At 55.0% G+C, this 22,837-nt stretch overlaps 10 protein-coding genes across 14 annotated transcripts; 5 read left to right on the forward strand and 5 right to left on the reverse strand.

The window, feature by feature from the left end:
• Positions 1–98: 98 nt before the first annotated feature.
• Positions 99–1,638, forward strand: PV07_04842. Of its 2 annotated transcripts, XM_016391688.1 has the most exons (3): positions 99–702; positions 751–981; positions 1,034–1,638. In XM_016391688.1, exons 1-3 carry the CDS (start codon positions 136–138, stop codon positions 1,193–1,195), a joined length of 960 nt encoding a protein of 319 aa, XP_016249207.1. In that variant the 5' UTR covers positions 99–135; the 3' UTR covers positions 1,196–1,638. The 2 variants fall into 2 exon arrangements, with proteins under 2 accessions (XP_016249207.1, XP_016249208.1); XM_016391689.1 differs by having other exon boundaries at positions 751–1,638.
• On the reverse strand, positions 254–2,671 carry PV07_04843 (uncharacterized protein). The gene has a single exon (XM_016391690.1). The coding sequence runs from the start codon at positions 2,586–2,588 to the stop codon at positions 1,212–1,214; it is 1,377 nt and encodes a 458-aa protein (XP_016249209.1). The 5' UTR covers positions 2,589–2,671; the 3' UTR covers positions 254–1,211.
• Positions 2,672–2,800: 129 nt separating this feature from the next.
• Positions 2,801–4,216, forward strand: PV07_04844 (uncharacterized protein). Its single transcript, XM_016391691.1, has 2 exons — positions 2,801–2,991; positions 3,072–4,216. Exons 1-2 carry the CDS (start codon positions 2,888–2,890, stop codon positions 3,703–3,705), a joined length of 738 nt encoding a protein of 245 aa, XP_016249210.1. The 5' UTR covers positions 2,801–2,887; the 3' UTR covers positions 3,706–4,216.
• Positions 4,217–6,348: 2,132 nt separating this feature from the next.
• Positions 6,349–9,759, forward strand: PV07_04845. Of its 2 annotated transcripts, XM_016391693.1 has the most exons (5): positions 6,349–6,585; positions 6,648–6,948; positions 7,130–7,146; positions 7,316–8,805; positions 8,863–9,759. In XM_016391693.1, exons 2-5 carry the CDS (start codon positions 6,692–6,694, stop codon positions 8,950–8,952), a joined length of 1,854 nt encoding a protein of 617 aa, XP_016249212.1. In that variant the 5' UTR covers positions 6,349–6,585; positions 6,648–6,691; the 3' UTR covers positions 8,953–9,759. The 2 variants fall into 2 exon arrangements, with proteins under 2 accessions (XP_016249212.1, XP_016249211.1); XM_016391692.1 differs by having other exon boundaries at positions 6,349–6,948.
• A 297-nt stretch (positions 9,760–10,056) lies between these two features.
• Positions 10,057–12,301, reverse strand: PV07_04846. Of its 2 annotated transcripts, none has more exons than XM_016391695.1 (2): positions 12,150–12,301; positions 10,057–12,053 (listed from the first exon to the last, which is right to left on the reverse strand). In XM_016391695.1, exon 2 carries the CDS (start codon positions 11,718–11,720, stop codon positions 10,347–10,349), a length of 1,374 nt encoding a protein of 457 aa, XP_016249214.1. In that variant the 5' UTR covers positions 11,721–12,053; positions 12,150–12,301; the 3' UTR covers positions 10,057–10,346. The 2 variants fall into 2 exon arrangements, with proteins under 2 accessions (XP_016249214.1, XP_016249213.1); XM_016391694.1 differs by having other exon boundaries at positions 10,057–12,072.
• A 6-nt stretch (positions 12,302–12,307) lies between these two features.
• PV07_04847 (uncharacterized protein) lies at positions 12,308–13,549 on the reverse strand. Its single transcript, XM_016391696.1, has 2 exons — positions 13,350–13,549; positions 12,308–13,283 (listed from the first exon to the last, which is right to left on the reverse strand). Exons 1-2 carry the CDS (start codon positions 13,352–13,354, stop codon positions 12,506–12,508), a joined length of 783 nt encoding a protein of 260 aa, XP_016249215.1. The 5' UTR covers positions 13,355–13,549; the 3' UTR covers positions 12,308–12,505.
• An 80-nt stretch (positions 13,550–13,629) lies between these two features.
• PV07_04848 (uncharacterized protein) lies at positions 13,630–14,646 on the reverse strand. Its single transcript, XM_016391697.1, has one exon. It carries the CDS (start codon positions 14,530–14,532, stop codon positions 13,876–13,878), a length of 657 nt encoding a protein of 218 aa, XP_016249216.1. The 5' UTR covers positions 14,533–14,646; the 3' UTR covers positions 13,630–13,875.
• A 225-nt stretch (positions 14,647–14,871) lies between these two features.
• On the forward strand, positions 14,872–16,850 carry PV07_04849 (uncharacterized protein). The gene has a single exon (XM_016391698.1). It carries the CDS (start codon positions 14,986–14,988, stop codon positions 16,555–16,557), a length of 1,572 nt encoding a protein of 523 aa, XP_016249217.1. The 5' UTR covers positions 14,872–14,985; the 3' UTR covers positions 16,558–16,850.
• Positions 16,828–20,040, forward strand: PV07_04850 (uncharacterized protein). Its single transcript, XM_016391699.1, has 2 exons — positions 16,828–17,774; positions 17,832–20,040. The coding sequence occupies exons 1-2, from the start codon at positions 17,479–17,481 to the stop codon at positions 19,678–19,680; spliced, it is 2,145 nt and encodes a 714-aa protein (XP_016249218.1). The 5' UTR covers positions 16,828–17,478; the 3' UTR covers positions 19,681–20,040.
• Positions 19,976–22,530, reverse strand: PV07_04851. Of its 2 annotated transcripts, XM_016391700.1 has the most exons (4): positions 22,100–22,530; positions 21,208–22,043; positions 20,893–21,074; positions 19,976–20,784 (listed from the first exon to the last, which is right to left on the reverse strand). In XM_016391700.1, exons 1-4 carry the CDS (start codon positions 22,411–22,413, stop codon positions 20,482–20,484), a joined length of 1,635 nt encoding a protein of 544 aa, XP_016249219.1. In that variant the 5' UTR covers positions 22,414–22,530; the 3' UTR covers positions 19,976–20,481. The 2 variants fall into 2 exon arrangements, with proteins under 2 accessions (XP_016249219.1, XP_016249220.1); XM_016391701.1 differs by having other exon boundaries at positions 21,208–22,530.
• Positions 22,531–22,837: the final 307 nt, after the last annotated feature.

The following is a 22,837-nucleotide window of genomic DNA, read 5'->3' on the forward strand; positions in this document are numbered from 1 at the left end:
GCCTCGCAGTAATTGACCTCATTGTGGCCAAATCCCCGATATTTTCCCGTCTCTCCTGGCACTTCCGTCCCAACATTTATATTTCGTATATTAATACCGCGACCAGCCCATCGAAGACGCAGCGAGAAAGCAACCATGTCGACAAGAGATCCAGGAAACGATAGACCTGAAGACGACGGGATAACGGTGCCTCGGTCGAGCGAGGGAATGGACCCAGTCAAACAGCCTGATGAAGTCGAGGATCTCTGGCATACTCTGATACACTGGAACGATCTACCGCACTGGCTTCAGGACAACCACTTTATCCATGGCAGCTATCGCCGTGCCTCCTACAGTTACACAAGATCTCTGCAGAGCATTCTGCACTGGCACAACGAGAGCGTGAACATCTGGACGCATTTAGTCCCTGCTACGCTTAGTTTGCCCTTTGCAGCTTTTCTCTATATTGTGCTCAAGCCTCGCTATGAGAAAGCTTCGGTGGCCGACGTCATAGCAATGAGCTGCTTCTTTGGTGGTGCGGCTGCTTGTTTAGGACTGAGTGCATTCTACCACACCCTGTCCAACCACTCTCCGCGCGTTGCCAGACTGTGGAATCAGCTGGACTATGCCGGGATATCTGTGCTGATTGCCGGCTCATTCATCCCCAGTGTATATTATGGGTTTTGGTGCCATCCATGGAAACAATGGACATACTGGACCATGGTGAGCAAGAATCACACGACACTAGTACGTTGCTGAGACCTGGACCAGATCTGCACCTTGGGCATAGCATGCACCACAACATCAGTCCTTCCACGCTTCCGAACTCCAGCTTGGAGGCCTTACCGGGCTCTGATGTTCGTTGGAATGGGCATCTCTGCAGTGTTTCCTGTCCTCGATGGACTGTGGACCTTCGGACTGGGAGATATGGAGAACCAGATTGGCCTGTCGTGGTTGGTATTGCAGGGAGCTCTCTATATTTTGGGTGCTGGTCTGTATGCGGTAAGTTTGCAGCCGCATTGATGGTTGCCATATGCTGAGTAGACGATTTTAGGCGAGGGTTCCAGAGGCCTTCTATCCAGGCAAATTTGATACTCTCGGAAGCTCGCACCAGATCTTCCATGTCTTGATCGTCCTGGCTGCATTATCCCATCTCAAAGGACTCCTCAAAGCCTTTGACTATCGTCATGGGACCATGGCATCCGTTTGCAAATAGACCCGGTGGCACATGTTCATAGCTTGAAATCGGCATTCACAAACGCGCGGATCGCATCGGGATCTCTCTCGCGACCGGCAATTTGCGACACCATCGAGGTTTTCAATTCGCGCGACCGATCCGAAGTCAAATCGTAGATAGTAGCGAGGTTGATTGTCAAGGTCTGGAAAGAATGTCCGTCATTGACGAGCTTTTCCAACAACTGCCTTGCCTTCAGAACCTCCCCTCGATATAGATATGCAACTGCAAGGTTCTGTTCCACAAGTGCAGCCAAGTCTGCGTCAACGCTCGCTCCGTTTTCAGACAGACTCTTCATTGCATCGTCATACCGGCCTTCGGCGATTGCGAGAAGAGAACCAAGTACAAGCTTGTCCTCCGGGTCCAGATTTCCAGATTCAATCAGCCTCTTGGCTCCAGTGACGTCGCCCATCTTGATTTTCAACAGGACCATTCTGGAAGTCCAGATTGCCAGGTGATTATCGCTTCCAGGTTTCATGCTTTCGAGTGTCCTCACAGCACAATCGACATCTCCCATTTCAATCAAGGCATTCACAACTCGGATTGACACTTCGCCGAGCCGTTCCGTCCACACCTTTCTCTGCTCGGGCGATGTATGCGGGGAGGACAAATGTTCTCTGCACTCGAGCGCAACATCGTACAGTGTAGATACCCCTCTTCTGGGATCCGAGAAGCCGATGCTCTGCAGTCTGAGCGCCTGCAGGCGCAGAGGAAACGGCATTATATGGCTCGGTACTTTCTGCGCGCCTGTCAAATCATCATCTGCACCTCGCCCTGGGTTCGGCTCGTCATAGTAGAACCCGGAGCTCAGATCTTCCAGCGCCTTTGCCTCCTGGGCGGCAAACAGCGAGTTCCCCGAAAGTTCGAGACAAGAGTACCTAATCTCTAGTAGGCGGAAGATCGACCTTGAATCCACTGGCCGCACGGTGCCGGATACCAAGATGGAGCCTGCCAGCTGGGCGGCCCGTAGAAAATCGCATTGGGAGAGGAGTGAATCTAATTGTTGCATGGAAGCCTTGAGGGGTGTTTCTGAGTTCGGTGGTGGGAGGAATGGTTTTCGAAAGGGGCCGGGAACCTCGAGCTGAGAGAGAGGATGGTAGATTGAGGCATCGAGGAGGAAGGAGAGGTCCCTTTCCTCCACCGTGGGCGAGTCTTGAGCCTGGGTCGCCGGTGGCTGGTTGGCTGTTCCCGACACTCCTGAGGGCTCATTGACTTCTTTACTCGGCGAGAGCGGTGCTGTAGGGTTTCTAAGCGAGGCTATAGGTGTCGCAGATAGAGACAAAGGGTCTGTTGGTGCATCCAGTGGACCTTTGGTGGTTCTTCGTGGGAGGGCAGTGCGACTGGAAGGCTTGCGGCTGTGGTGTGCTGAAGCCATTTGGGAGACGTGACACTCTCACATCCGACGACACAGTCACCCACCTCTTCATTTACTGCGAGATATGTGTCCTAATCTCTTTCACAAGCACTGGCTGAGGCTTACGGCAACGACAGAGAGTGATATCGAAGTTCCCTCAGCCGGATAAACCTCGGTTGAAGCCCCTAAGAAATCCACACCGTCGCGCCGCATTGATGATCTGTCGCGTACGACCCCAACTGCGAAATCCCAGCTGGAGGTTGTCGCACCAAAAGCACCACGTCGCAATCCTTTAGAACAGACAGGACAAGTCTACAACCATGGGTTCCAAAGGCGATAAATACTCGGTCATTCTCCCTACATACAATGAGCGGCAGAACCTGCCCGTCCTAGTGCAGATGCTCTCCGATGTCTTCACAAAGGAGTAAGTCCCCTCTCATGCACCAAGAGGCACTGTTCTCGGACGAGTATCTAAGACTGTCCCCATGTCTAACCACTCTGCAGGAAACTGAATTGGGAGATCATCATCGTCGACGACGCCTCACCGGACGGCACCCTCGAGCGCGCAAAACAGATCCAAAAGTCCTTCGGCGCCGACCACATCATCCTAAAACCGCGGGCGGGCAAGCTGGGCCTGGGGACTGCATACGTGCACGGGCTCCAGTTTGTGTCCGGGAACTACGTGATCATCATGGACGCCGACTTCTCGCACCACCCCAAGTTCATCCCAGAGTTTGTGAGGATCCAAAAGGCCACGAACGCCGACATTGTCACGGGCACGCGGTACCGGTCCAAGAACGGGCTCATCGGCGGCGTGTACGGGTGGGACGCGAAGAGGAAGTTGACCAGCCAGGGCGCCAACATCCTCGCCGACTTCCTCCTGAACCCGGGCGTGAGTGACCTGACCGGGTCGTTCAGGCTGTACAAGAAGGAGGCGCTGGTCAAGGTGATTGAGAAGACGCAGTCCAAGGGATACACGTTCCAGATGGAGATGATGGTGCGGGCAAAGGCCATGGGGCTCAAGGTCGAAGAGTGCCCCATCACATTTGTGGATCGGCTATACGGCGAGAGTAAACTGGGAGGGGAGGAGATTGTCGAGTATCTCAAGGGGTTGCTGTGGTTATGGTGGTCGGTCTAGTCTCTTCTTGCTGCTGGGTGTTTGTACAAGGAAGCATTCTACGGTGTTCAAAAGACAGGGGCATCGGTATGGGCGTGGCCGCAGAGTAATGGTCCATGATTCGATATTGTATTCTGTGCCAGCAAAGAGCGTCCGAACATCTTCTGGCCCCCAACTGCCGACTTGCGCGCGGCAACAATATTGCTCCGCTGAACAGTCATGGGTCTTGCACAGCGATGATCTTGTCTCCTAGCCTTCTTTGCCGGAGGACGGTCTGCTTCATGGATCCTCACCATCCTGGTTCGAGAATACTTTCGGGGTCCGAATGCCCAAGCTGAGCTCGCAGCCAACTTTTACCCGACCCTAGGAACAGGTCGATCAACCTGATGTGCCCGTGTTCTACGAAATGACGAGGGAATCACGTCCTCCAAGGGGACAATTGCCGCTGACTTGGAGGGACGATACAAACGCAGTAGCCCAGTCATCGTCAGCCATTCTTAAGTCCGCAGAAAATGCCAGCTGAATGCCGCCAAACCGCAACAAAAAGACACACATGAAGCGTTTTTGCATCATAATGCTTGACGCCAGTGCCCTAAGCTGGTGGGTTTCTCCCCCGATAAACCCACCAACGACATTTCTTGATCAATTGACAACCCCCTTCCATCATCCAGTGATCCCGTTCGATTACTATCTTGTTATACGCAATTACTAATACTAATCCATATCGGGTCTACTATTGTACGCAGACTCATATCGTGCAGTCTGTGACGGCGAGGGCCAGAAAGAGTTGGCGTTGCGATTGTGGTGGTGAAACAGCCCCATCCCAACCCTCGAGCAAACAAAATTCTTGGTCTCTCCCACCATTGGCCTGGGGGGAAGCCGGGCTGCCGAGATGTTATTCTATGCAAGGGCCTCATGTCAACAGTGGGCGGCATATTTCCTGCAGTCAGCCCTAAATCCTGCCTCTCCTACCTGCAACCAGAAACGCACGTTGGCTTAGCGCCACCGCCTCCAGCTGCTGGATTGACCATGCGTCCTTTGCAGAGACGTCACCATCCTATTGGCGTGGTCCCGCGTGGTCGGATCTTTTGTCTAGCATTCGGGCGAGAGGCTGACATCAAGACGAGGCTGACCCCCAGGAAATATAAGGCCTCTGGCGGTCAACGGCTGGGCATCACCTCATGTCTGTGAGAGTGACAGCCGTGGTCAGGTATCGCTTCTGGCGGTCTGAGAACAATGGTCATGAGAGTCCCAATATTGACCAGCACCAGGACCGAAAGCGCAGTAAGACGTCCACTCGAGACCGGATGCGGTGATGCGGGCTGCAGCCATCCATTCAAGTGTCGACGTTGTAGATCGTGACATCAATGGTTCCTTCGAGGGAGCATTTTTCTGGGTTCAGAAACAAATTCCAGGACAGGTGCCGATCGCGATGATAGTCTGCTAATCTCAAAGGAAGAGAACTGGTGGCAGTAAGCCCAATACGAAGAGGTCAAGGAGCCCCAGTCGATCGTGCGATCCTGGACTCGCTTCTCTTCTGGTTGACCTCTGGTGTTTCTTCGCTGCTGCATCCTGTCGACCTTACGCCCATTAGGAAGGGGCACTATGGACTTATTGGAAATGTCATATTGGAAATATCGGCCCCATGCACAAAAACGGAAAACGGTTTGCGCAATTGACGACAGACAACCAGCAAGAAGAGTCCAGGTTAGGATATTCACCAATGCTGCCGAGCCGGAAACTAAAGCGCTTTGCTGTCTGTAAGCTACCGCAACGTCCTTTTGTAACGTTAGGCATTGGCGACTTGGAAAGTTTCAAAAAGGGGGCCGAGAGGATAGATGGACGGCACAGCGCATGATTGGAAGACAGCAAAGCCGAGCATCCAGCCTCGACGAATGCCTTAGACTGCTCTGGGTAGGTGTCAGTCTTTGCCCACATGGACGACGGCTTCGAAGAAAGCTTCCCAACGTCGCGACTCGATGTCGGCAACTTCAATAGTCCTCTAGCCAACACCTTAGGGCTGATTAGTCACTTAGTTTGTAAATAGAGCACAAGCCAGGGAGGGGGCCATGCCTTTCTGATCCCTTAGGGCTGAAAGCCACTCCCCTTGGACAGGGCGAGTTCGGGCCCGATGCCCGAAGCCATCCTGGATTCCTGTTCCAAAAGCAAATGGTGCACTGCCCGCACATCTGTCACAACGGGCGTGGCTCGGCCGGGCACAGACACAGACGGAGACGGTCGTGATTCCACTGCAGTCCCAGGTGCCACCCCCGGACGACATGGGGCACATCGACCCGGTTCTTCTAGTGGCCAGCATGGCAGCAAGGGGCGGAATGGGAGACTGATTCGAGGTGTTGGCCCGAGCCAGAATAGCCTGTGCACGCGAAGGCTCAAGCGACTGGGGGACTCTGCATCGTGGAGATGCTTTGCATATCTTGGCCAACCATGTGTGCGTGAGAGGGAGAGAGAGGGCGAAACCGCCAGAACATGGCCGCTCAATGGTGCATCCTGTTCCTGCTTATACCTCACCGCCTGCCCTTGCACTACCTGGTCAAACTTTGGACTGAATCAACCGACTTGGAGGCGGAGCACCTTCACCACGATACCCCAATCTTGTCTTGATGGGGCCACTGGCTGGCAGTCGGAAAGAGATAGCAGACAAGTACCGAACCCAACTCGGTTGCGCAGGGCTTAAAGCTCGACCCGCATTCCACCGTTGAAAAGGTGTGTCGAGTCGAGGCGGTATCCCACCCATTCGGATCTCAGGACAGTGCTCGTGGCTCATCAGCTTCCGCTTGTCCTTTTCCCGCATCTCTTCAGCCGGTCTGATACACACCATGCAGATGTTAGCGTCCTATATTATCTAAGAGCCCTGGGATCGGGTCCGTCCTGGTCCATTTGGTATACTGAAAACCACACACTCTCTAGCTGAGGGATTCGGCGGAATCTGACTTAGCTTCCAGAAAACTTCAGCTCTATTCCAAATGTCCACCTCCGTGCGTACGAGATGGTACCACGAGCCCTTGTGGTCGCTGACAGGCGCCCATTGCCCCGTGCTGAGCAGCTTATAGAGCGCGGCGACAAACCATCCAAAACACCTGGGGCTGTCGAAATCCAGAAACCCACAGAATCGACGCTGGTAGTGTTGGGGGATAGAAAGGCAGAACTGGCACGAGACAATACCAGAGAAAGGGAAAGGGAAAGATCACCTACACGATTGAAACGAAGCCATCACAAAGTCCGTACCGGCTGCCTAACTTGCAGGTATGGATGGCTTGCCAATCTCCCCTCCTCCCTTCTGCTCCTCCTCCTCTTCCTCCTCCCACTTCTCTAAGTCCAGCTCTCTCAATGGCATTTTCCCCTGGTTTCCATCACCTTTTCATCTCTTTTCCTTGTTCCCCAATGCACTATTGCCTTTTCTAGGACTTCGCTAACGTCAAGCAAGGCATCGGAGGGTCAAATGTACGTCTATGCCCTCCCACTTGCTGTTACGATCCCAAGAATCCGCATTGGTTCATCTACCAAGATGAGTACAGCAACAGAGCCCTATCTTTGTCTATTTGTCGCGTACCTTGACTTCTTCTTGGGGATGCCGTAGCACTTGAGCTAACTCATCTCCTCAATGTCCTAGGCGACGAAACACATCCACGATGCCTTCGATGTGCCAAAGCTGGTCGAGTGTGCGAAGGCTACACGCAAACAAAACCATGGCCATTCCAGTCTTCATCCCGTGATCGTTCGCCCGAAGGAATTGTCCCTTGGTTTAACAGCGGCAACCCCATCCACTTCTACAACGAGCCTGATCTCAATCGGCCTACCCAGTTCTTCCTGGAATGCACCGCGCCACGCATTTCCTCCTACTTTGCTGAAATGATGGACTCCTTCCTCGACGACAAAGCCCTGGTCAATTACTCGTCGAGCTCAGCATGGAGCTTTTGGAATCGGGTGGTTGTCCAAGCAAGTCAGACCCAGGCCTGTGTCCGTCATAGCTTGGCTGCATTGAGTAGCCTGCATGAATGGATCGAGCTCACGAAACGAACACCGTGGCAGAACCATACATTTACTCTCTACTACACCAAGGCCATTACCGAGATCAACCAGAGCCAAAGTGCCTTGCCCCTCGAGATCATTTTGATCTCATGCATCCTTTTCGCCCACTGTGATTTCCTTATGGGCGCGTCCGCCGCGGGACTCACTCATCTGAAATCGGGCCATCGCATTATTTCCGAGAACCGACGGCGACAAGCCATCATTGCTCCAGAAGTTTCTGAGTTTATTGAGCCTATAATACGTGGCTTCATGGCCAAGTCGGAAAACTACGCGCTGCGAGAAGAGACGGGACCCGAGGCCAACTCGACAGAAGGTGCGACCTACGCGGTGCCTGATGTGCCCGAGATATTTGAAGACCTTGCACAAGCAAACAAACATCTACAGCAGGCTGTCTATATGGTCCTCCTTCTTGAACTGGGTAAACCACATCATTCGACACGCATGATCCCAGGCGTCCGCAAGTACGTTGCTGACTGGGCGACCGCGTTCGGTCGCTGGAAAGCAAACCTGGAACTTGACGAACCGCTCCTCAAGGACTGGCAGCTGTTACTGCTCGCCCACCATCGGATGGCTTTATTGATCTTGAAGACTCTTCCACCAGACAATGACTGCTGCTACAATCGTGCCGCTGCAGACTTCCGAATCATGTTCGCTCAGCTACGGACCTTTTTGCGCAGTGGATACACTACAATGGAAAAGGGACAGGACAGTAACCTTGTCCTGAAGGTGCATCTGGGCTTTATCTCGCCGTTGTACTTTATTGCTACACTGTGCCGAGTCCGCGACATTCGCCGAAACGCACTTGAGGCTTTGCGAGACTTGAAAGTCGTCGAGGGCCACTGGAACAGTTGCGTGGCTTACGCCGTCGCCAAAACGGTCATTGAAATCGAAGAAGCATACGGCGAGACTTTGATGAGGGTGCAGCGTATCAAGGTCGACAGTGTCGATCGGGTAAAAGATGGGACTCTGGAGATCAGATACCACAAAGTGCCAGGAGATGCAACACACGGGGATGCCGTGACCAGAAGGATAACCGAGCCTTGTTGTCACCATGAGACAAACATGCAATGGGTAGGGTCCCCTTTGTACGAGATATACCCGTGTGCCTGAACTAACGAAGTCGTTCAGCCGTTGGTGCGTCTGGTCCAACTTCATGGATTCCAGGCGACCGTCAAACCTCGAAAGCTGACCTGTTCGTGCGAACGGACGCCCGCTTGATGACCTGAAGATGTCCTCCGTCTACGCATCATGATCAGGAATGATCCAGAGTGGAAGAGCTTGTTAGTCGCACCTCAGCCTCTTCGACAAGGTGGCGCAGGATAAACAGCCGCAGAGTCGAGATGCGGACTGAGCCAATGGAAAATGCGGGACTCGCCGTCCTTCTTTACACAGTCGAGATGGCATACCACACTACACGGCGACTGCTTGCCTATCGTCCTGATCGATCAACTGATAGTTCGTCAGTGATGACCTCGCGGTAATGCTGTCGATGCGATCTGCAGGATACCCCGTTCTCTTTCACCGAGAGCGTCGCTTGCATGGGAGACTTGAGCGGGTATTCACAGAACTATATTTCCCATGGTCACTGAACTAGAACTTGACCGCGCTATTGCTCGCCACCTAGACGAGCCTCGCATCTGCTGTCACAGCACACCATCCGGATCAGTGTCGGCTTCCCCTAGCCCAAACCCAACATGGTGAAAATGCAACCAAAACAATTCCCACGAAGGACAGAGCTCCTGTCGTCGGCCCACACTCCAGGGCGACGGCTAGTTTGGAGCTCTTCCACCCTGGGTAACTTGAAGGGGGAAACAGCCTGAGAGAGACGCATCGAAGAGCTCTCAGGGAAGGAAAGATGAGTGCGAAGATATAGGATGTACGTGCAGTATTTGTGGACACGGGTGAACCAAATGCAAAAACATCCGCAATGTAAAGTCAATGTGTATCTTGTCACAACCCGTTAGTTAGGATGCTGAATTGCTGGAAAATAGACAGGGGGAGGTCCTTCTTTCGCCCCCTTGCCAGGCACACAGTATAAATATTTCGGGAGATATGGTTACAAGGGGAGTCAGCAACGTCTGTCAAAGAGCGGAGAGCATGGAGGATATACCGAGTATGTATACGTGGGCAGCAATCCTGGTTATGTCCTGTAGATCTGGGAGACCGAGACGGAAGGCCCAGAAGAAGAGTCAGGCAAACCGTGGGAAGGTTGGTTAGTCAAGTCCCCTTTTCTCAGCCTCGCGCCAGCCTGATGGCACTCGTCTGCGTACCTACGTACGGAGGACCTACACAAATATATATATGTGGGACGGTCCGGTTCGAGGACATGGCACAGCACAGCACAGCGCAGGTAGTTTGCGGTAGGGACAGCAGCATTGTTGTAGAACAGCCGTGACGATGCTTCTCTGCTTGAGGCTCGCGGGGTCTTGTCTCTCCAGCTATGTGTGCCGTCTGTTTCGTATCTGTCTGTCTGTTTGGCTGTCCGCCTTTCTTGTCTACAAACCTGGGTAGGTATGTATCTATCCCATCGCTTGGCTACGTATCTTGTGCAGCACATGCGCCCGTAATATTCACTCGTGCCCGTAACATGTCATACGCTCCGCCGACACTCCTCACTTTCCTTCTGGCTCCTTGCGCCGCCTCGCAGTCCCATTTGCGTTCATGTTCATGTTCATGTTCATGTTCGCGTTCGCGTTCGTTTTCCCGTTCATAGTCGTCGTGTGGCCATTAGTCTTCTCCACCAGCCTTCCCTCCGCGTGCTCGTCCGTGCTGCGGCGTTCGGTCTTGTCGTCCCGGATTTCGTGCACTCTCATGTCAAAGCCGACCCAGAACCGCCGGTCGCGCCAGGTCACGCTCGTGCCGCCCCAGATCGCCCACGTCCAGATCGGGAGGGCCAGGGATTCCCGGCCCAGCCAGGCGAGGAGCCAGATGGGGAACCTCCGCCGGGAGCGCACGGCCGCGGACAGGGGGCGGGCGAACGAGGGGATTGTTTCGACTTGTCTGTCCCTCCCGGACGCCTCGATGGTCCTGCCCGAGTGCAGCAGCAGATACACGGTCCAATCCACCGCCATCCAGCAGAGGATGCTCGCGCACCACCACATCCACAACCGTCCCCACGAATTCCCTGCCCACCCGTTTGTTCCGCTGAAGGTGGTCAAGCCCCACGCGCCCATCAGCGAACACAGAAAGCTCTCCGTGCCAGGTTCCACCAGCGTCGCGACCGGGACGGTGAATTTTCGCACCCTCAACCACCGAACGCGTCGGGACATGTACGACTGCAGCGACATGGAGCTGATCGGCTGGATTGCGAGGTCGCCGTACACCAGCCCGTGGTTTCGCATTTTCCTTGGAACGTCAGGGGCGGCCGGCACGGGCGATTTCCAGAGCAGGTCGCCGATGAGATGGTCTTCGCAGATGTTGTGGGAGAAATAGTCAATGCCGACCCGAGTACTCTGGAACCCCGTGTTCTCTGCATGATGGCCCTGGAGGGCTCCGCTCCTTCGGCTCCTGTCTTCCTCGAGGGCCTTTTGGGCCGTCAGCTGGTCCAGGTGCACCCGCCGGAACATGGTGGACTTCCCCAGGATGCAGGGAGCGACGGCCACGGTGTTGATGGCGACATACATCTTTGCGTGAGAGGAAGAGAGGAAGAGTTCTTCGACGCGGCCACCGGCACTCCGCTTGAGCCGCTCACTTCTCGAAAGGTTACCAAGGGAAAGCTTCCTGGCCGTTTGGGGAGTGGTAGGACCGTCGCCGAGGCTCAGAGAGTCTGCCACTCGTAGGTCGCCCTGGTCGGCGTGTAGGTCTACATCGACTGATATGGGCAGATGATGGACCAGCTTATACGGCGTCGTTGGTGCGTGTCCTTGCCTCGTGAAACCGCATAACCTGTCAACCATGCGCGCGCAAACACCCCGGCCCACCCAGACATTACAGTCCAGGATCCATATGAGATCGCGCGCCCCTGCCTCGCGGTATGCCTTGCTCATGTTCCGAATCTTGGGATTGGGCCCGAGACATCTGCGATAGTTGCTCTCCTCTTCGTCCCCGTTGGCAACCCCGTCGTCTTCCTCCTCGACGAATATCCGCGCATTGTGGCCTCGGTGGTCATTAACGACTCTCTCGATGATTTCGTAGGCTGGATCGGATCGGGACGAGATACAGAAGTGCACTGCTATCTGATCCCGCGGGTAATCTTGGTGGAACGTCGACGCGAGACATTCGTACAGGTAGGGTTCGAGTCCCTTGCAGGGGCGAATGACCGTGACATTGGGGATGTCGTGCTTGGCCGACCCGGAGAGGATGGCACCTTGGGAAGGGATCTGACGATAATACAGAAACCTGCATCAGCCACGGTCAGCGGCGGAGCGGGGAGCCATCGAAAGAGGGTGGGTTTGGTAGGGAATTGCTGGACGCACAGACACACGTAGCCAATGGCGCAGACGCAGGCGATGAAGATGTACCAAGCGATGCAAATCACCGCGATATGATCTGTGAGCATGAGTGTAGCATGTCGGACGCAACGAGTAACGAATGTGAGGCAAAAGACTGAGAGAAGGTCGAGTGAAATGCACGATACGCTACAACAGGAAATTTATTTGGTGGGTTTATTTTGTTCGAGGAAGTTGGTGTCGAGTTCCGAAATTTCCGCTTCTTCTCAAAGCCCGGCATCGCCATGCTGAAAACCAAAATCACCAAGACACAGGTTACTTGTAGAAATAAGGCGAAGCTACCGGATGTCTTGTTGCTCTTGCAGTATTGGCCAAATCGTTGGTCAATCCCTCAGCCATGCGCGCCGTTTCTCCTCCTTCTTCTCCCTCCGCTTCTCTTTGAAAGCTTTCACCTCTGCCTTGCTCAATTTCTTGTTGGCTCTCTCGGCTCTCAGACTTCGGCCGTCATGGCTATTCGCGGCAGCATCCACATCAAAGAAGGCGTTCATCTGTCGCCGACTCTTTTGCTCATCGGTAAATTTTTCGGGGTTGAGGTCTGCTCGCTGCCATTTCCCTGTGAAGCGATTAAAGGTCCCCGATGCAGCATACATGTCGGCAGGATTTGTGGCTGGAGCAGCGCCGGGCGCATTGTCGACCGGCGAGATCTCGTAGGCTTTGGCATAATCGGCGTTTGGGTCGTAATCACCGTGAATGGCAGGGTCGTATCCGCCAACTCTGTTTGTCGAAGAGCCCTGTGCTCCCGCTATTCTGTCGTGGTTCCCAACTCCTGGTGGACCGGCTTGACTGGATGCTTCTGGCACTCTTGGATTCTCCCACTGCGTTACTTTTGTAAAACGGTTGAAGAAATAAAATGCTTGGGCAGCGTCGTCCCAGATTGGCTCCCAGCCGTCATCCGCTGGTTGGGGAGGGGGGGCCTCGGCGGGTAATGGGGGAGGGTCTTCCTCGGTAGGAAGAGGAGGATTGGCTGCTGGTGTTTCTGCGGCATGTAGGCCTTCTGTATCTTGGTCTAGGGATTTTGCAGGCGAGGAATCATGGTCGTGCACTTCTCCATCCTCGTCACTGTGAGGACTGCCCTCTTTGCGTGTTTCTTCTTTTTCGAGACTGGTGATAGACATGACACATTAGCAAGGAAAGTAGGAGAGCGAAAATGGCCTGGAGGTCAGCTACAGCATGTTGGTCCGTTACACGATTTGACCGCAGGACGCAGATATACTCATGTAACAGTGATATTGCGGAGCATCAACGCTAGGGCTACGGCACAGCAGCCCGAGGAGCGAGTTGAGGATCTCTAGATTGATACAACAACGTGGGCGACGATTTGCGACGAGACTGCTTGGTACGCAGCGGTGCTGAGTGATGGGTATGGCAGGTTCAAGAGTTGGCGGTTGAGTATCGCAAGGGCGAGAAGATGCCCTCCTTCGAGGTCTGGCCACATGAGGAATGTTTGCCGGCGGTAGCGGGTTCTGGCCAATCAGGTTCCACCGAAGGCATTTGGGCGGAAAAGGGAAAAGAGCCAGCAAATAACAAAGCTCTCGATAACTTGTCACCACACGCTGTAAGAAGAGACTCATGCCACGTCAAAGATTCATTACCATTACCACATGTGCTCATGGTACAGAGCTGGTCCGCCTGCGTCCATTTTGTTGTCATCCCTTGCCCTCCACCGTGTTGATGCTCTGCCAGGTCTTTCACCTCATCTCTGGGCATCGATTCGTTGCACGTCCTTTGCCTCCTTCAAACGTCTCCTGTTCTGCTCATCCAGCAAGCGCAGTTGCATCTGATAGTCCAATAGGGCAGGGTTGCTCGCCTCTCGCCCAGTCAGATCCTGAGAACGGGCAGCCCCGCTGCAATCAATGATACCCAAATGCCGTCTGAAATGAGCCTTCGTTGCCGGATCATATTCCGTTTCAGACTCCACTTCAGAGCGATCTGGAGCATACCCACCACAAGCCCAGAGTACAGGAGTCTGCTTTCCATTTGCCGCAATCCGAGGCTGCGGAGTCTTCGCGGTGTTGATCTGGCCCACAGCGGGTTGTCCGAACACAAAGGTGGGAATTTCCTCTTCACTGGGCATAGATGACCAGTAGGAAATGGTACGATTGAATGTCCCGGGCGCAGATCTCCCTTGAGGTGGCGCGCAGACAGCATTAAAGCTCGTAGGATTGTAAGGCATCTCGACTCGCCTCTCTGCAAACGAGGTTGTTCTGATCGGGATTGCTCTGGATGACGTAGGCGACATATCTCTTGATATAGGGTGGGCTGCACCCCTCAGACAAAGTGTCATATGGACAGTAGATTGTGAAGTCACATTAATATCGTTGTCGCTATACTCTAGTGCATTTCGCTCCATTGTTTGTGTCCCGCTCTGCTAAGGGGCCCAAACTAGAATGCACTGAAGACCGGTGAAAAGACTTACAAGAATGGTGTAAGAGATTTGGGGAGCTTGGGTCGACCTCAGCTTTTATACATCAGGCTGGATGGCTGGTGGGACAGGACGGTCGAACCTGGGAAGGCAAATTCGTCCCTGGACTGAGTACGAGAGGGGGAAAGTTGTTGACCTGCCAGTTGAGGCTGAGGCCCTAGGGCGTAAGATCCTAGAGTTTCAATTGGCTGATATCCTCCACTATTGTTACCCCGGTCATAATTATTCCACTTTTCTTTTTCCCCTTAACGTTCACCGGCTTCAAAAGTCACTGGTCTCGGTTTGTCCACCACTGTGACAAATTGACGGCTCGCCATTCCAGATTCCAGATTCCAGAGCTCCCATTTGCGCCTCACCATGTACCAATGCACCTAAAGAGACATGTCGGAAAAGCCGTCTCTCCCATCGCGACTTGCTGCCGTCCTTCCGCTTGGTCTGGACCTTCGGGCATATCACTTGTCAACTCCACCGACACCAGTACCTACACTCTTCGCGCCTTTGAAGGGTCATGACGAGGAGGCCACTCTCTGCGAGTCCCACTTTCTGGCTGTCTCCTCCCCGGAGCATGAAGGACGCAAGGAGGTGTTGGTCTACGCCATCGAGATTTTGGTTTTCACCACCCAATCTCTCGTCACTCTCTTTGTTTCGAAAGCCGACTCTTCGGGCTTCTCTTCCCGTCTCAACCAACAAAAGGGCTCTCCATCTGCCGTCGCCGCCATCACCTCTACCTTTATCCAGTTCTTGCTTGAACCTCGTCTGTCGAGTTCAAGGGTGGTCCTATCGCTTTTCGCTCGTTCGCAAAACCAATATCTTTTCCCTGGGAGCTCTGAAAATGCTGGAAAACACATTCTAGACGATCGACAGCTCATAAAGTGGTGGTGCCGAGTGCTCGACAGAGTCCTGAGGCTGCCCAACGATGATTTAGTGGCTACTGCACACCTCTTGGTCCCAGGATGTGACAGGGCCGAAACCAAGGCATTTTTCCCGCCATCAAGTCGAGCAGACCCCTCTTCTGATCCGAAATGGGTCAATTCATACCCAGTCGACCTTCTGGTGGCTGACCCTTCGATTCCTCCAAGACATGTGGTCCCGCGGCTTCCAGACGACCCCAAAGCACGGTTTCTGGAGGATCTAGATGGCGACTTTATCGACGAGGAAGGACGTTGGCGGAGTGTGAAAACTCTTGATCAATTCTGGGAGATGATGTCCTATAGACAAGAGTGTTCTGCCGGACGATTAGTCGGTTTTCTGTGGCTGGTGTTCTCCCGAAGCCAGGCCAATCACCCTACGCTAAGCCAGCTTGAACAGACCGGTCAGACGGAGAATTTCGCCAGGCCACCCACTCACACGAGCCTTGTTACGCCTGTCAATTCTCAGCAATACGAAACCGGCGTGACGGATCCAAACGCACCGACTGCCAGCGACCTCAAAATGATCGTAGAACCCAACTCACCACCTTCGTCTTCGCCTATTCATCCAGAGCCTGAGTCGAAACCTTTGGACCAAATGCAAAACACCGACCGAGGTGCACCTGCACCTGAACCGGCGGAAAAGTCAATGTTGCCCACAATCGGGGAAACGCGGGGCGAGCTTGTCATCGGCACTACTCAATATCAGGCCTTAATGGATCATCTCCTTCAGACTGACTTTGCTGGCGAAGCCCTCGCTGCAGACGCCACAAAAAGTTGGGTCGACAAAGCTCTGGAGCTGTCAATGGTGGCCTCATTTGGGCATCCTATACATGGCCGTGCCGCCCCGGTCTTGGTTCCGTCCACAGCGCCGGATATTGTGTCATCAGCCAGAGTTAACATGCTGACTGGCGTCCGCAAGAAGAGAAAGGTGGACGTCATGGACAACAGCAACACCAACTCAGCAGGAGCTGCACAAGTAGCTGCGGTAACAACTACCAATACATTGTCGGCCGGCTTGGTGAGGAAGAAGCCGAAATCCTAACGATGGATAACGAACTGTCGGTCGTAAACTTAGCACGACCCCTCTCGTATCCATGGGAAGCAATACCCTGCTAGGCAGCCTGATTGGATAGAGAGCCTGCCCATTGTGTGGACGGTTTCCCCAAATCTTGGATGGTTGAAGAGAAAAATTTAGGATATGACAGAGCGGGCGTTGCGCACGATTCGGCACGGCACATCCATCGAGCCAGCCTCTTCGAATCTGTGAGTGGCCGTCTGCCGGGTCAGAATTGTGGCTATACAACGCTGGGCGTCCTGACCCGCCCCACACACTCCTCTATTCTCATTGGCTCTAGCTCCGCCGACGATCGGTGAGCCGCCAAGCCGCGCTCCGATTGGGCCTCGGCAGCCGCCAAGCTGGATCGCCTTCTCCTAAAAATGGAAATTCGTCGAAACCTCATCTCGACCTCTCGGCGCCATTGACGCCTTCGTGCATCAGGCCACACCATCGGCCGGCCCAGTGTCCGATGTGTTTCCTCCCCTCTCAAGCTATCTCCAGGCTGCCCAAGAGGCGACCTACTGCAGAAAATGACAAAAATGACAACCGCCCTGCATCGACGGGCGTGCCCCAGCGCGGCGTCTATTGTAACCCCTCGGTGCTTCCCAAGTCCGTTTCAGCTTTTGCCTGTAAATGCTCAAGTCGGCCAGGCTGACCACGGCAAAGTCCTGAGACGGCTGCCAACTGTATGGTCGTCGATTTTCCTCTTGTATTGCCTCATCTCATCTCTGCCGTTTACTTCTGTTCGTAAGTGGTTCTGGTCATCTGTCTTGCTGTTTCCTTTTTTTTTTCTTTTGTTTGCATTTGTCTTTGCACTGCTCATTAGCCTTCACACGGCGGTGATCGGTGACTGTTGGGCCTATACTGCCCGGTCGTCGAGTATCCTTCCTTTGGCTGTTTCAGATCATGGCGGCGGTCTTCGAAGCACTGCTGCTCTTTGTGGCTGCCGTTGCGGCGCAGAACAACTGCTCTATTGTGCCAATCTATGTCGACTTCCATGTCAGAGCCGTCGACGGTGGAGTCAACGAACAATATGGATTGTTTACCGGGGCTGGTTTTCCAGTATCACAAAACATGTCGCACTGGCCGTCGTTGTCGAACAACGAAACAACCGTGGCCAGCCTGGACTACTGCACCGACAGTCCTTTCCAAGACTGTCTAAACCACGCCCATGGATTCTATTCTCCGGACCTGTCACAAAAGTCAGTACCAAGCCCCTCGTGGTGATCGTCTTGAGATGCTAAAGAGTGGACTTGCAGCTACTCGTCAGGTTCGTCATACCAGGCACTCGACAGCTACGGCTCGATTCCCGCCAGGATTCTGCAGACGGCATTCGATACCTTCAACCTCTTCACGCACTACTACGACCCTTCTCCCCCCAACATCACCCGAATCCCAAACTTCCCGCTGACGGTCTTGTCCAATTACTCGAGCAGCACGACTCCTTGGTTTGGGCCAGCGGGCCTGCTCGGCCTGGGACCCAAAAGCACGCTGCTGAACCATCTGTACGATCTCGAACTGATCTCGTCACGGTCGTTTGGGCTGTACATGGGCACCGCCTACGAGCAGTCCAATGGCGCCATCAACGGCTCGCTGACCCTGGGCGGCTATGATTCGGGCCGTTTCGAAGGCGACGTGCACAATTTCACCATCAGCCCCGCGCGGCCAGAGACCGAGAACAGCCCCTTCGTGGTTTCCGTCGCGCAGATGACACTGACCGCCTCCGACGGGACCCAGACGGATCTCCTCACCGAGAGCTTCGACGCCCATCTCACCACAGCGCAATACCACCTCAACCTCCCCAGCGACGTGACGCAGAAGTTTTCCCAGCAGACGGGCGCGACACCGTCGAGTGACGGCCTCGAGGTCTTCCGCCTGCCGGACGACTTTGATTCGAAATTGATCATCACCCTCGCGTCGGGGATGAGCGTCACGTACGACTCGGACTGGCTGAAGAACGTTTCCAACAACTCCCCCATCTCCACGGGCACGGTCTCGGACAAGGCGACAAACCAGACGGTCAGCTTTTTCGGCACCGCGTTCCTCTCTCAGGTCTACTTCATGGCCAACTACGACTCGTCCCCGCCCACGTTCCACCTCGCGACCGCCTCGCCGCACGCGCCCTACGTCTACACGCAGACACTGTGCCCCAACACCGTCCCCACCGCCGCGCCAGAAACCAAGCTGTCGGGCTTCGGCGCCTCTGGTCTGACGGGGGCGATCTTGGGCGGCGTGATCGGGGGCATCGGGCTCTCGTTCGCCGTCTTCTGGCTGTTCCGGAAATGGATGCAGCGACGGATGTGGCGGGAGCAGGCGGCACAGGCCATGAAGGGGAAAGGCGTTGACAGCGAGTCCACCATCACGGTGACCACCGCCGCCGGCAAATGGAAAGGGTCGCCGTCTTCCTTCTCCAGCCACGACGAAGAAGCGCAGCGAGGCGAGGGAGACGGCAGCGAAATGGCCACCTTTGCGTTCGACTTCCACTCCCAACAACACCAAGCATACCACAATTTCCTCCAGAACGCCACGCAGCAGCAGCAGCAGGGACAACAACCGCAGCTCTATCCCGGCGCGAGCAGAGAACTCCAGAGCACTGCAGCTGCTCACGAACCCGTGTCTCCTATCTCGCACCGCTCGATGCCCGTCACGCAATACGCCCGCTCGTTTACCCAGGACTCGTACTCCAACTCGCCGCTGACGCCGGCCACGGGTGTCCCGCTCTTATTCTCCCAACACCAGGCGGGCTACTCGGAGGAGGGCCCGGGCCCGACGTCATCCTTCTTCCCGCCAACGACGACGACAACATCGTCCTCCTTCGCGCCCCTGACGCTTACCCACACGAACATCTCCCTCGACGACCCGACGTCCATCTACCCCTTCGGCGCGGGCCAGGGGCGCGGCGAGGACGACAACTCGTTCCGCGCGAGGCAGGCCAAGCTGCGCGGCGGCGGCGGGCACGACGGGTTGAATGTGCAGACCGAGTTCGCGCCGCCTCCCAAGTCCACCACCTCTACCTCTTCCCTGGGGAGCAAGATGGCGCGCAAGGCCGTGGGCAAGGAAGGCGGCAAGAAGGAGAGCATGTTGAAGAAAGTGTTTCCGCCGTCTTGAAGGGCCTGCCTTAGCGAGTGAGGAGGGACATCCCTTGGCTTTATGACTGGAGCGGCGTTGTCGGAGTCAGTCCGAGTGTTGGTGCATGGATCAGGCTGGCCTGGTCTAGCCTGGTCGGGTCGGGTTGGAATGGACTGGGATTGGGATTGAGATCGGGATTTGGTTCTAACGAGGAAAAGATTCATCACGGTCAGAGTCACGGTTCACGGTCATGGTCACGGTCAACGAAACCCACCTTCTCCCCCCAGTGTGGGAAAAACAAGCGCTCGCTTTTCTTCTTTTCTATTTTAATCCGGTGTAGATATAACGCGTTGTACACACACACCCTTTACCAATTTTGATCTGTTTCTTCTACTTCTATGGAGAGCTCATGGCCCGTTTTCTCTTCTGTATACCAACCGCTTCTGTCTTTGTTCTCAAAGACCGATCTCATATCGTTCCTCGGGCAGTGGCTTGCTCGGGGTATATCGTTCGTTATAGCGATCCTGGGAGTCCTTGGGGATGGATACATGCATTTCTTTCGGTATGGGGATCTACATGTGCATGATACCGTGTGTGGTGTAGTTTCGGAGTCAGCTAAAGACGCCCGGCCCTGTCCCTAGGGGGTAAGGTGGTAAGACGGAGTTCAGGATGGGGATCGTCAATCATTACTATTATCATTCTCGTCCTTTCTCTTCCCCCCGGTCAACTCCGGGAATGAGGGTTTCTGGGGATTTCATGCTCGGCTGGTGGCCGTGTCCCACCCGCCGCCTCCTCGCTGGGCAGAGTCGTTGATCGAACGCAGCCCGGACCGATGCATGCTTAGACAGCCACCTCGGCCTTTTCATCCACCCTCCCCATGCCGTCACCCACGCCGTGCTCGCTGCCCTCACTTTCGCCCGGCGTGGAGTCCCCGCGGCCCCGGTCCTGGAACCCGCGCGTCTTCACGCGCGCGATGAACAGCTCGTCCAGGCGCTCGTAGCTCAGCCCCGCCGACTCGGGCTGGCACAGCCACAGGTAGACGATGGAGAGGACGGACAGGGCGCCGAAGATGAAGGTCACTTTGGCGCCTAGGTTCGCCTTGTCTGGGTTGAAGAGGTAGGGCAGCACGAATCCCCACATGGTCTGTTTCCCCGAGGTGGGAGAAGAGCGTTGTTAGAGAGAGAGAGAGAGAGAGAGAGAGAGAGAGAGAGAGAGCCAAGTGGCTGTTGGTGACCAGATGTTATGACTTACGAAAAGAGCACTCTGCAATCCAACTGAGATGGACGCCGTCTTGGCCCGCAGCCGCGCGGTGGGGATCTCGGTGAGGATGGTGAAAGCGGTGGCGCCGATGGTGGCGTTGTAGACGAAGGAGAAGAGCTGGAGGAGCGCGATCGTGCCTTTGATGGCTGGCGGCGTGCCTGAGACTGCGAGGCCTAATATCACCAGCATCATCATCCGTCAGCGAAGCGTCTTCTCAGTCTCAAACCCGCAGTCCATAGGTCCAGAAGGGCGTTTTGCTGGGCCAACAAGATGTTACGCATCGTGGCAATGACAAATCATACATACCTCCTGTGATCAAGAGAATCAAAGTCAGCATGACCATGCCCCATATCGTCAGAGGTCGCCGTCCAACTCTATCCACCAGGAACCATGAGCAAATGTTCCCCGCGCCCGATAGAACTTGCTGGACGATGAACAGGTGGAAACTGGCCGCGGTGCTGTATCCCGCGAGCTGTTGGTAGTAGGTCGTGTAAGATCCCACGAACGCCACGCCGGAGAAGGTCTGGATGGTCAAGGGCATGGCGGCGATGATGGTACGGCGCAGGTTGGACCTTCGGAAGCATTCCATGTACGTCGCCCCGGACGTCTCCTCCTTCGTCTTGGCAAGCACTCTTTTGATCTCTGCCATTTTGAGCTGGGCGTCAGCGTCAGTCGAATACCCTATCCTCTTGAGGGCTTTCATGGCTTTCTTGTCTTTTCCGTGGCTGACGAGATACCAGGGTGATTCTGGCATGAACGGCAGCACCGCCGCCGCGATCCCCATGAAGCCATAGCCAGAGACAAAGGCAATCCGATACGCCCAACGGGTGGACTGGTTGCCCGTGAAGTTGACCACAAGAGCAGACGAAAGGGCGCCGGTGATGAGAGAGATAGGGACGGCAGCGGTGAGCACTCCGCGCAACGGCAGGGGCGTGATCTCGCCGATATAGGCCATGCACAGAGAGTTGGTGCCGCCCGTGGAGAAGCCGCCCAAGAAACGGCCCGCGAAGAAGATATAGTTGGTGGTGGCGATGAATTCCAAGGTGACGGACGTGAGCCTGACGGCGAAGACGAAGCCGAGTGCAAGGCGGCGACCGACCTTGTCGGCGATCCATGCGGCACTCAATGCACCCATCACCGCACTGTCAGAGGAGAATCAGCCCCAGTCACCCATCAAGCATAAAGAGGCTGGTCTTACGCTGCCTGAGGAGCGCCGTAGTATGCCGACTGCCACTTGGCCGACAGGACATAGTTACCACCGTAAGCACTCCCAAAATCCTTGCGAAATTGAGGGATACCAAGGACTGATTGGCCCGCCGTCTTCGCGTAATTGTTGGCGAGGATACACCATAGCATGTAGAGGCACCAGATCACCGCCCAGATGTACCGGCGGAAGGATCCTGATAGCGACGAGCCGCCCCTCTTATGAGTGGGCACTGTTTCGACCGCGTGAATTTCGACCGCACAGACATCGCTGTCGAGCGCCGGCTTCGAAGGGCCTGTGCCCGCCATGGTCGCCTTGTCAAGCAGATCGAGCTCGTGGAGAGTGGGACATGGCCGTCTTGTAAGGAGATATAGAAGACATAACGGCGCTTCCAAAAGGGACTCGTGGTGCTCAGGTCGTTGTGCCTGACTGTCTGAAGGTCTTAATAATCGCCTGCAACCTTTTGTCTAATCGTGCAGCCAGATCTCGTCTGTGGGATACGAAATAGGCGACTGGAAGCGGCGCCCTTCTCCCACTCTGGATGGATCTAGACCGATAAGTCGAGGGCCAGCGCAGAACTCTATCCGCTCTTGGTGCGCCTTGGGTCCAATTACACGCCCGGCGACCGGTGGCCCAGCGACTCGAATGGGCCAGTGCCAGTCTCTTTCATGGCTCTTTAGCGAGTCTGAGTAATCGCAGATGGGGGCGACCTTTGGGGGCCGGTTCTTCCCT

Source organism: Cladophialophora immunda (genome assembly GCF_000835495.1).
Source record: "Cladophialophora immunda strain CBS 83496 unplaced genomic scaffold supercont1.3, whole genome shotgun sequence".
NCBI classification, from domain to species: domain Eukaryota; kingdom Fungi; phylum Ascomycota; class Eurotiomycetes; order Chaetothyriales; family Herpotrichiellaceae; genus Cladophialophora; species Cladophialophora immunda.

Coding starts and splice junctions, on each gene's coding strand:
- PV07_04842 (XM_016391688.1), top strand. CDS start 136: ATGTCGACAAGAGATCCAGGAAACGATAGACCTGAAGACGACGGGATA. Junction 703..750: donor AATGGACATACTGGACCATG/GTGAGCAAGAAT, acceptor GACCTGGACCAG/ATCTGCACCTTGGGCATAGC. Junction 982..1,033: donor TGGGTGCTGGTCTGTATGCG/GTAAGTTTGCAG, acceptor AGACGATTTTAG/GCGAGGGTTCCAGAGGCCTT.
- PV07_04843 (XM_016391690.1), bottom strand. CDS start 2,588: ATGGCTTCAGCACACCACAGCCGCAAGCCTTCCAGTCGCACTGCCCTC.
- PV07_04844 (XM_016391691.1), top strand. CDS start 2,888: ATGGGTTCCAAAGGCGATAAATACTCGGTCATTCTCCCTACATACAAT. Junction 2,992..3,071: donor TCCGATGTCTTCACAAAGGA/GTAAGTCCCCTC, acceptor ACCACTCTGCAG/GAAACTGAATTGGGAGATCA.
- PV07_04845 (XM_016391692.1), top strand. CDS start 6,692: ATGGTACCACGAGCCCTTGTGGTCGCTGACAGGCGCCCATTGCCCCGT. Junction 8,806..8,862: donor ATGAGACAAACATGCAATGG/GTAGGGTCCCCT, acceptor GAAGTCGTTCAG/CCGTTGGTGCGTCTGGTCCA.
- PV07_04846 (XM_016391694.1), bottom strand. CDS start 12,232: ATGCTCACAGATCATATCGCGGTGATTTGCATCGCTTGGTACATCTTC. Junction 12,073..12,149: donor GCCATTGGCTACGTGTGTCT/GTGCGTCCAGCA, acceptor TGGCTGATGCAG/GTTTCTGTATTATCGTCAGA.
- PV07_04848 (XM_016391697.1), bottom strand. CDS start 14,532: ATGGAGCGAAATGCACTAGAGTATAGCGACAACGATATTAATGTGACT.
- PV07_04849 (XM_016391698.1), top strand. CDS start 14,986: ATGTCGGAAAAGCCGTCTCTCCCATCGCGACTTGCTGCCGTCCTTCCG.
- PV07_04850 (XM_016391699.1), top strand. CDS start 17,479: ATGGCGGCGGTCTTCGAAGCACTGCTGCTCTTTGTGGCTGCCGTTGCG. Junction 17,775..17,831: donor TCTCCGGACCTGTCACAAAA/GTCAGTACCAAG, acceptor GTGGACTTGCAG/CTACTCGTCAGGTTCGTCAT.
- PV07_04851 (XM_016391700.1), bottom strand. CDS start 22,413: ATGGCGGGCACAGGCCCTTCGAAGCCGGCGCTCGACAGCGATGTCTGT. Junction 22,044..22,099: donor TACGGCGCTCCTCAGGCAGC/GTAAGACCAGCC, acceptor CTCCTCTGACAG/TGCGGTGATGGGTGCATTGA. Junction 21,075..21,207: donor GATTCTCTTGATCACAGGAG/GTATGTATGATT, acceptor TGGTGATATTAG/GCCTCGCAGTCTCAGGCACG.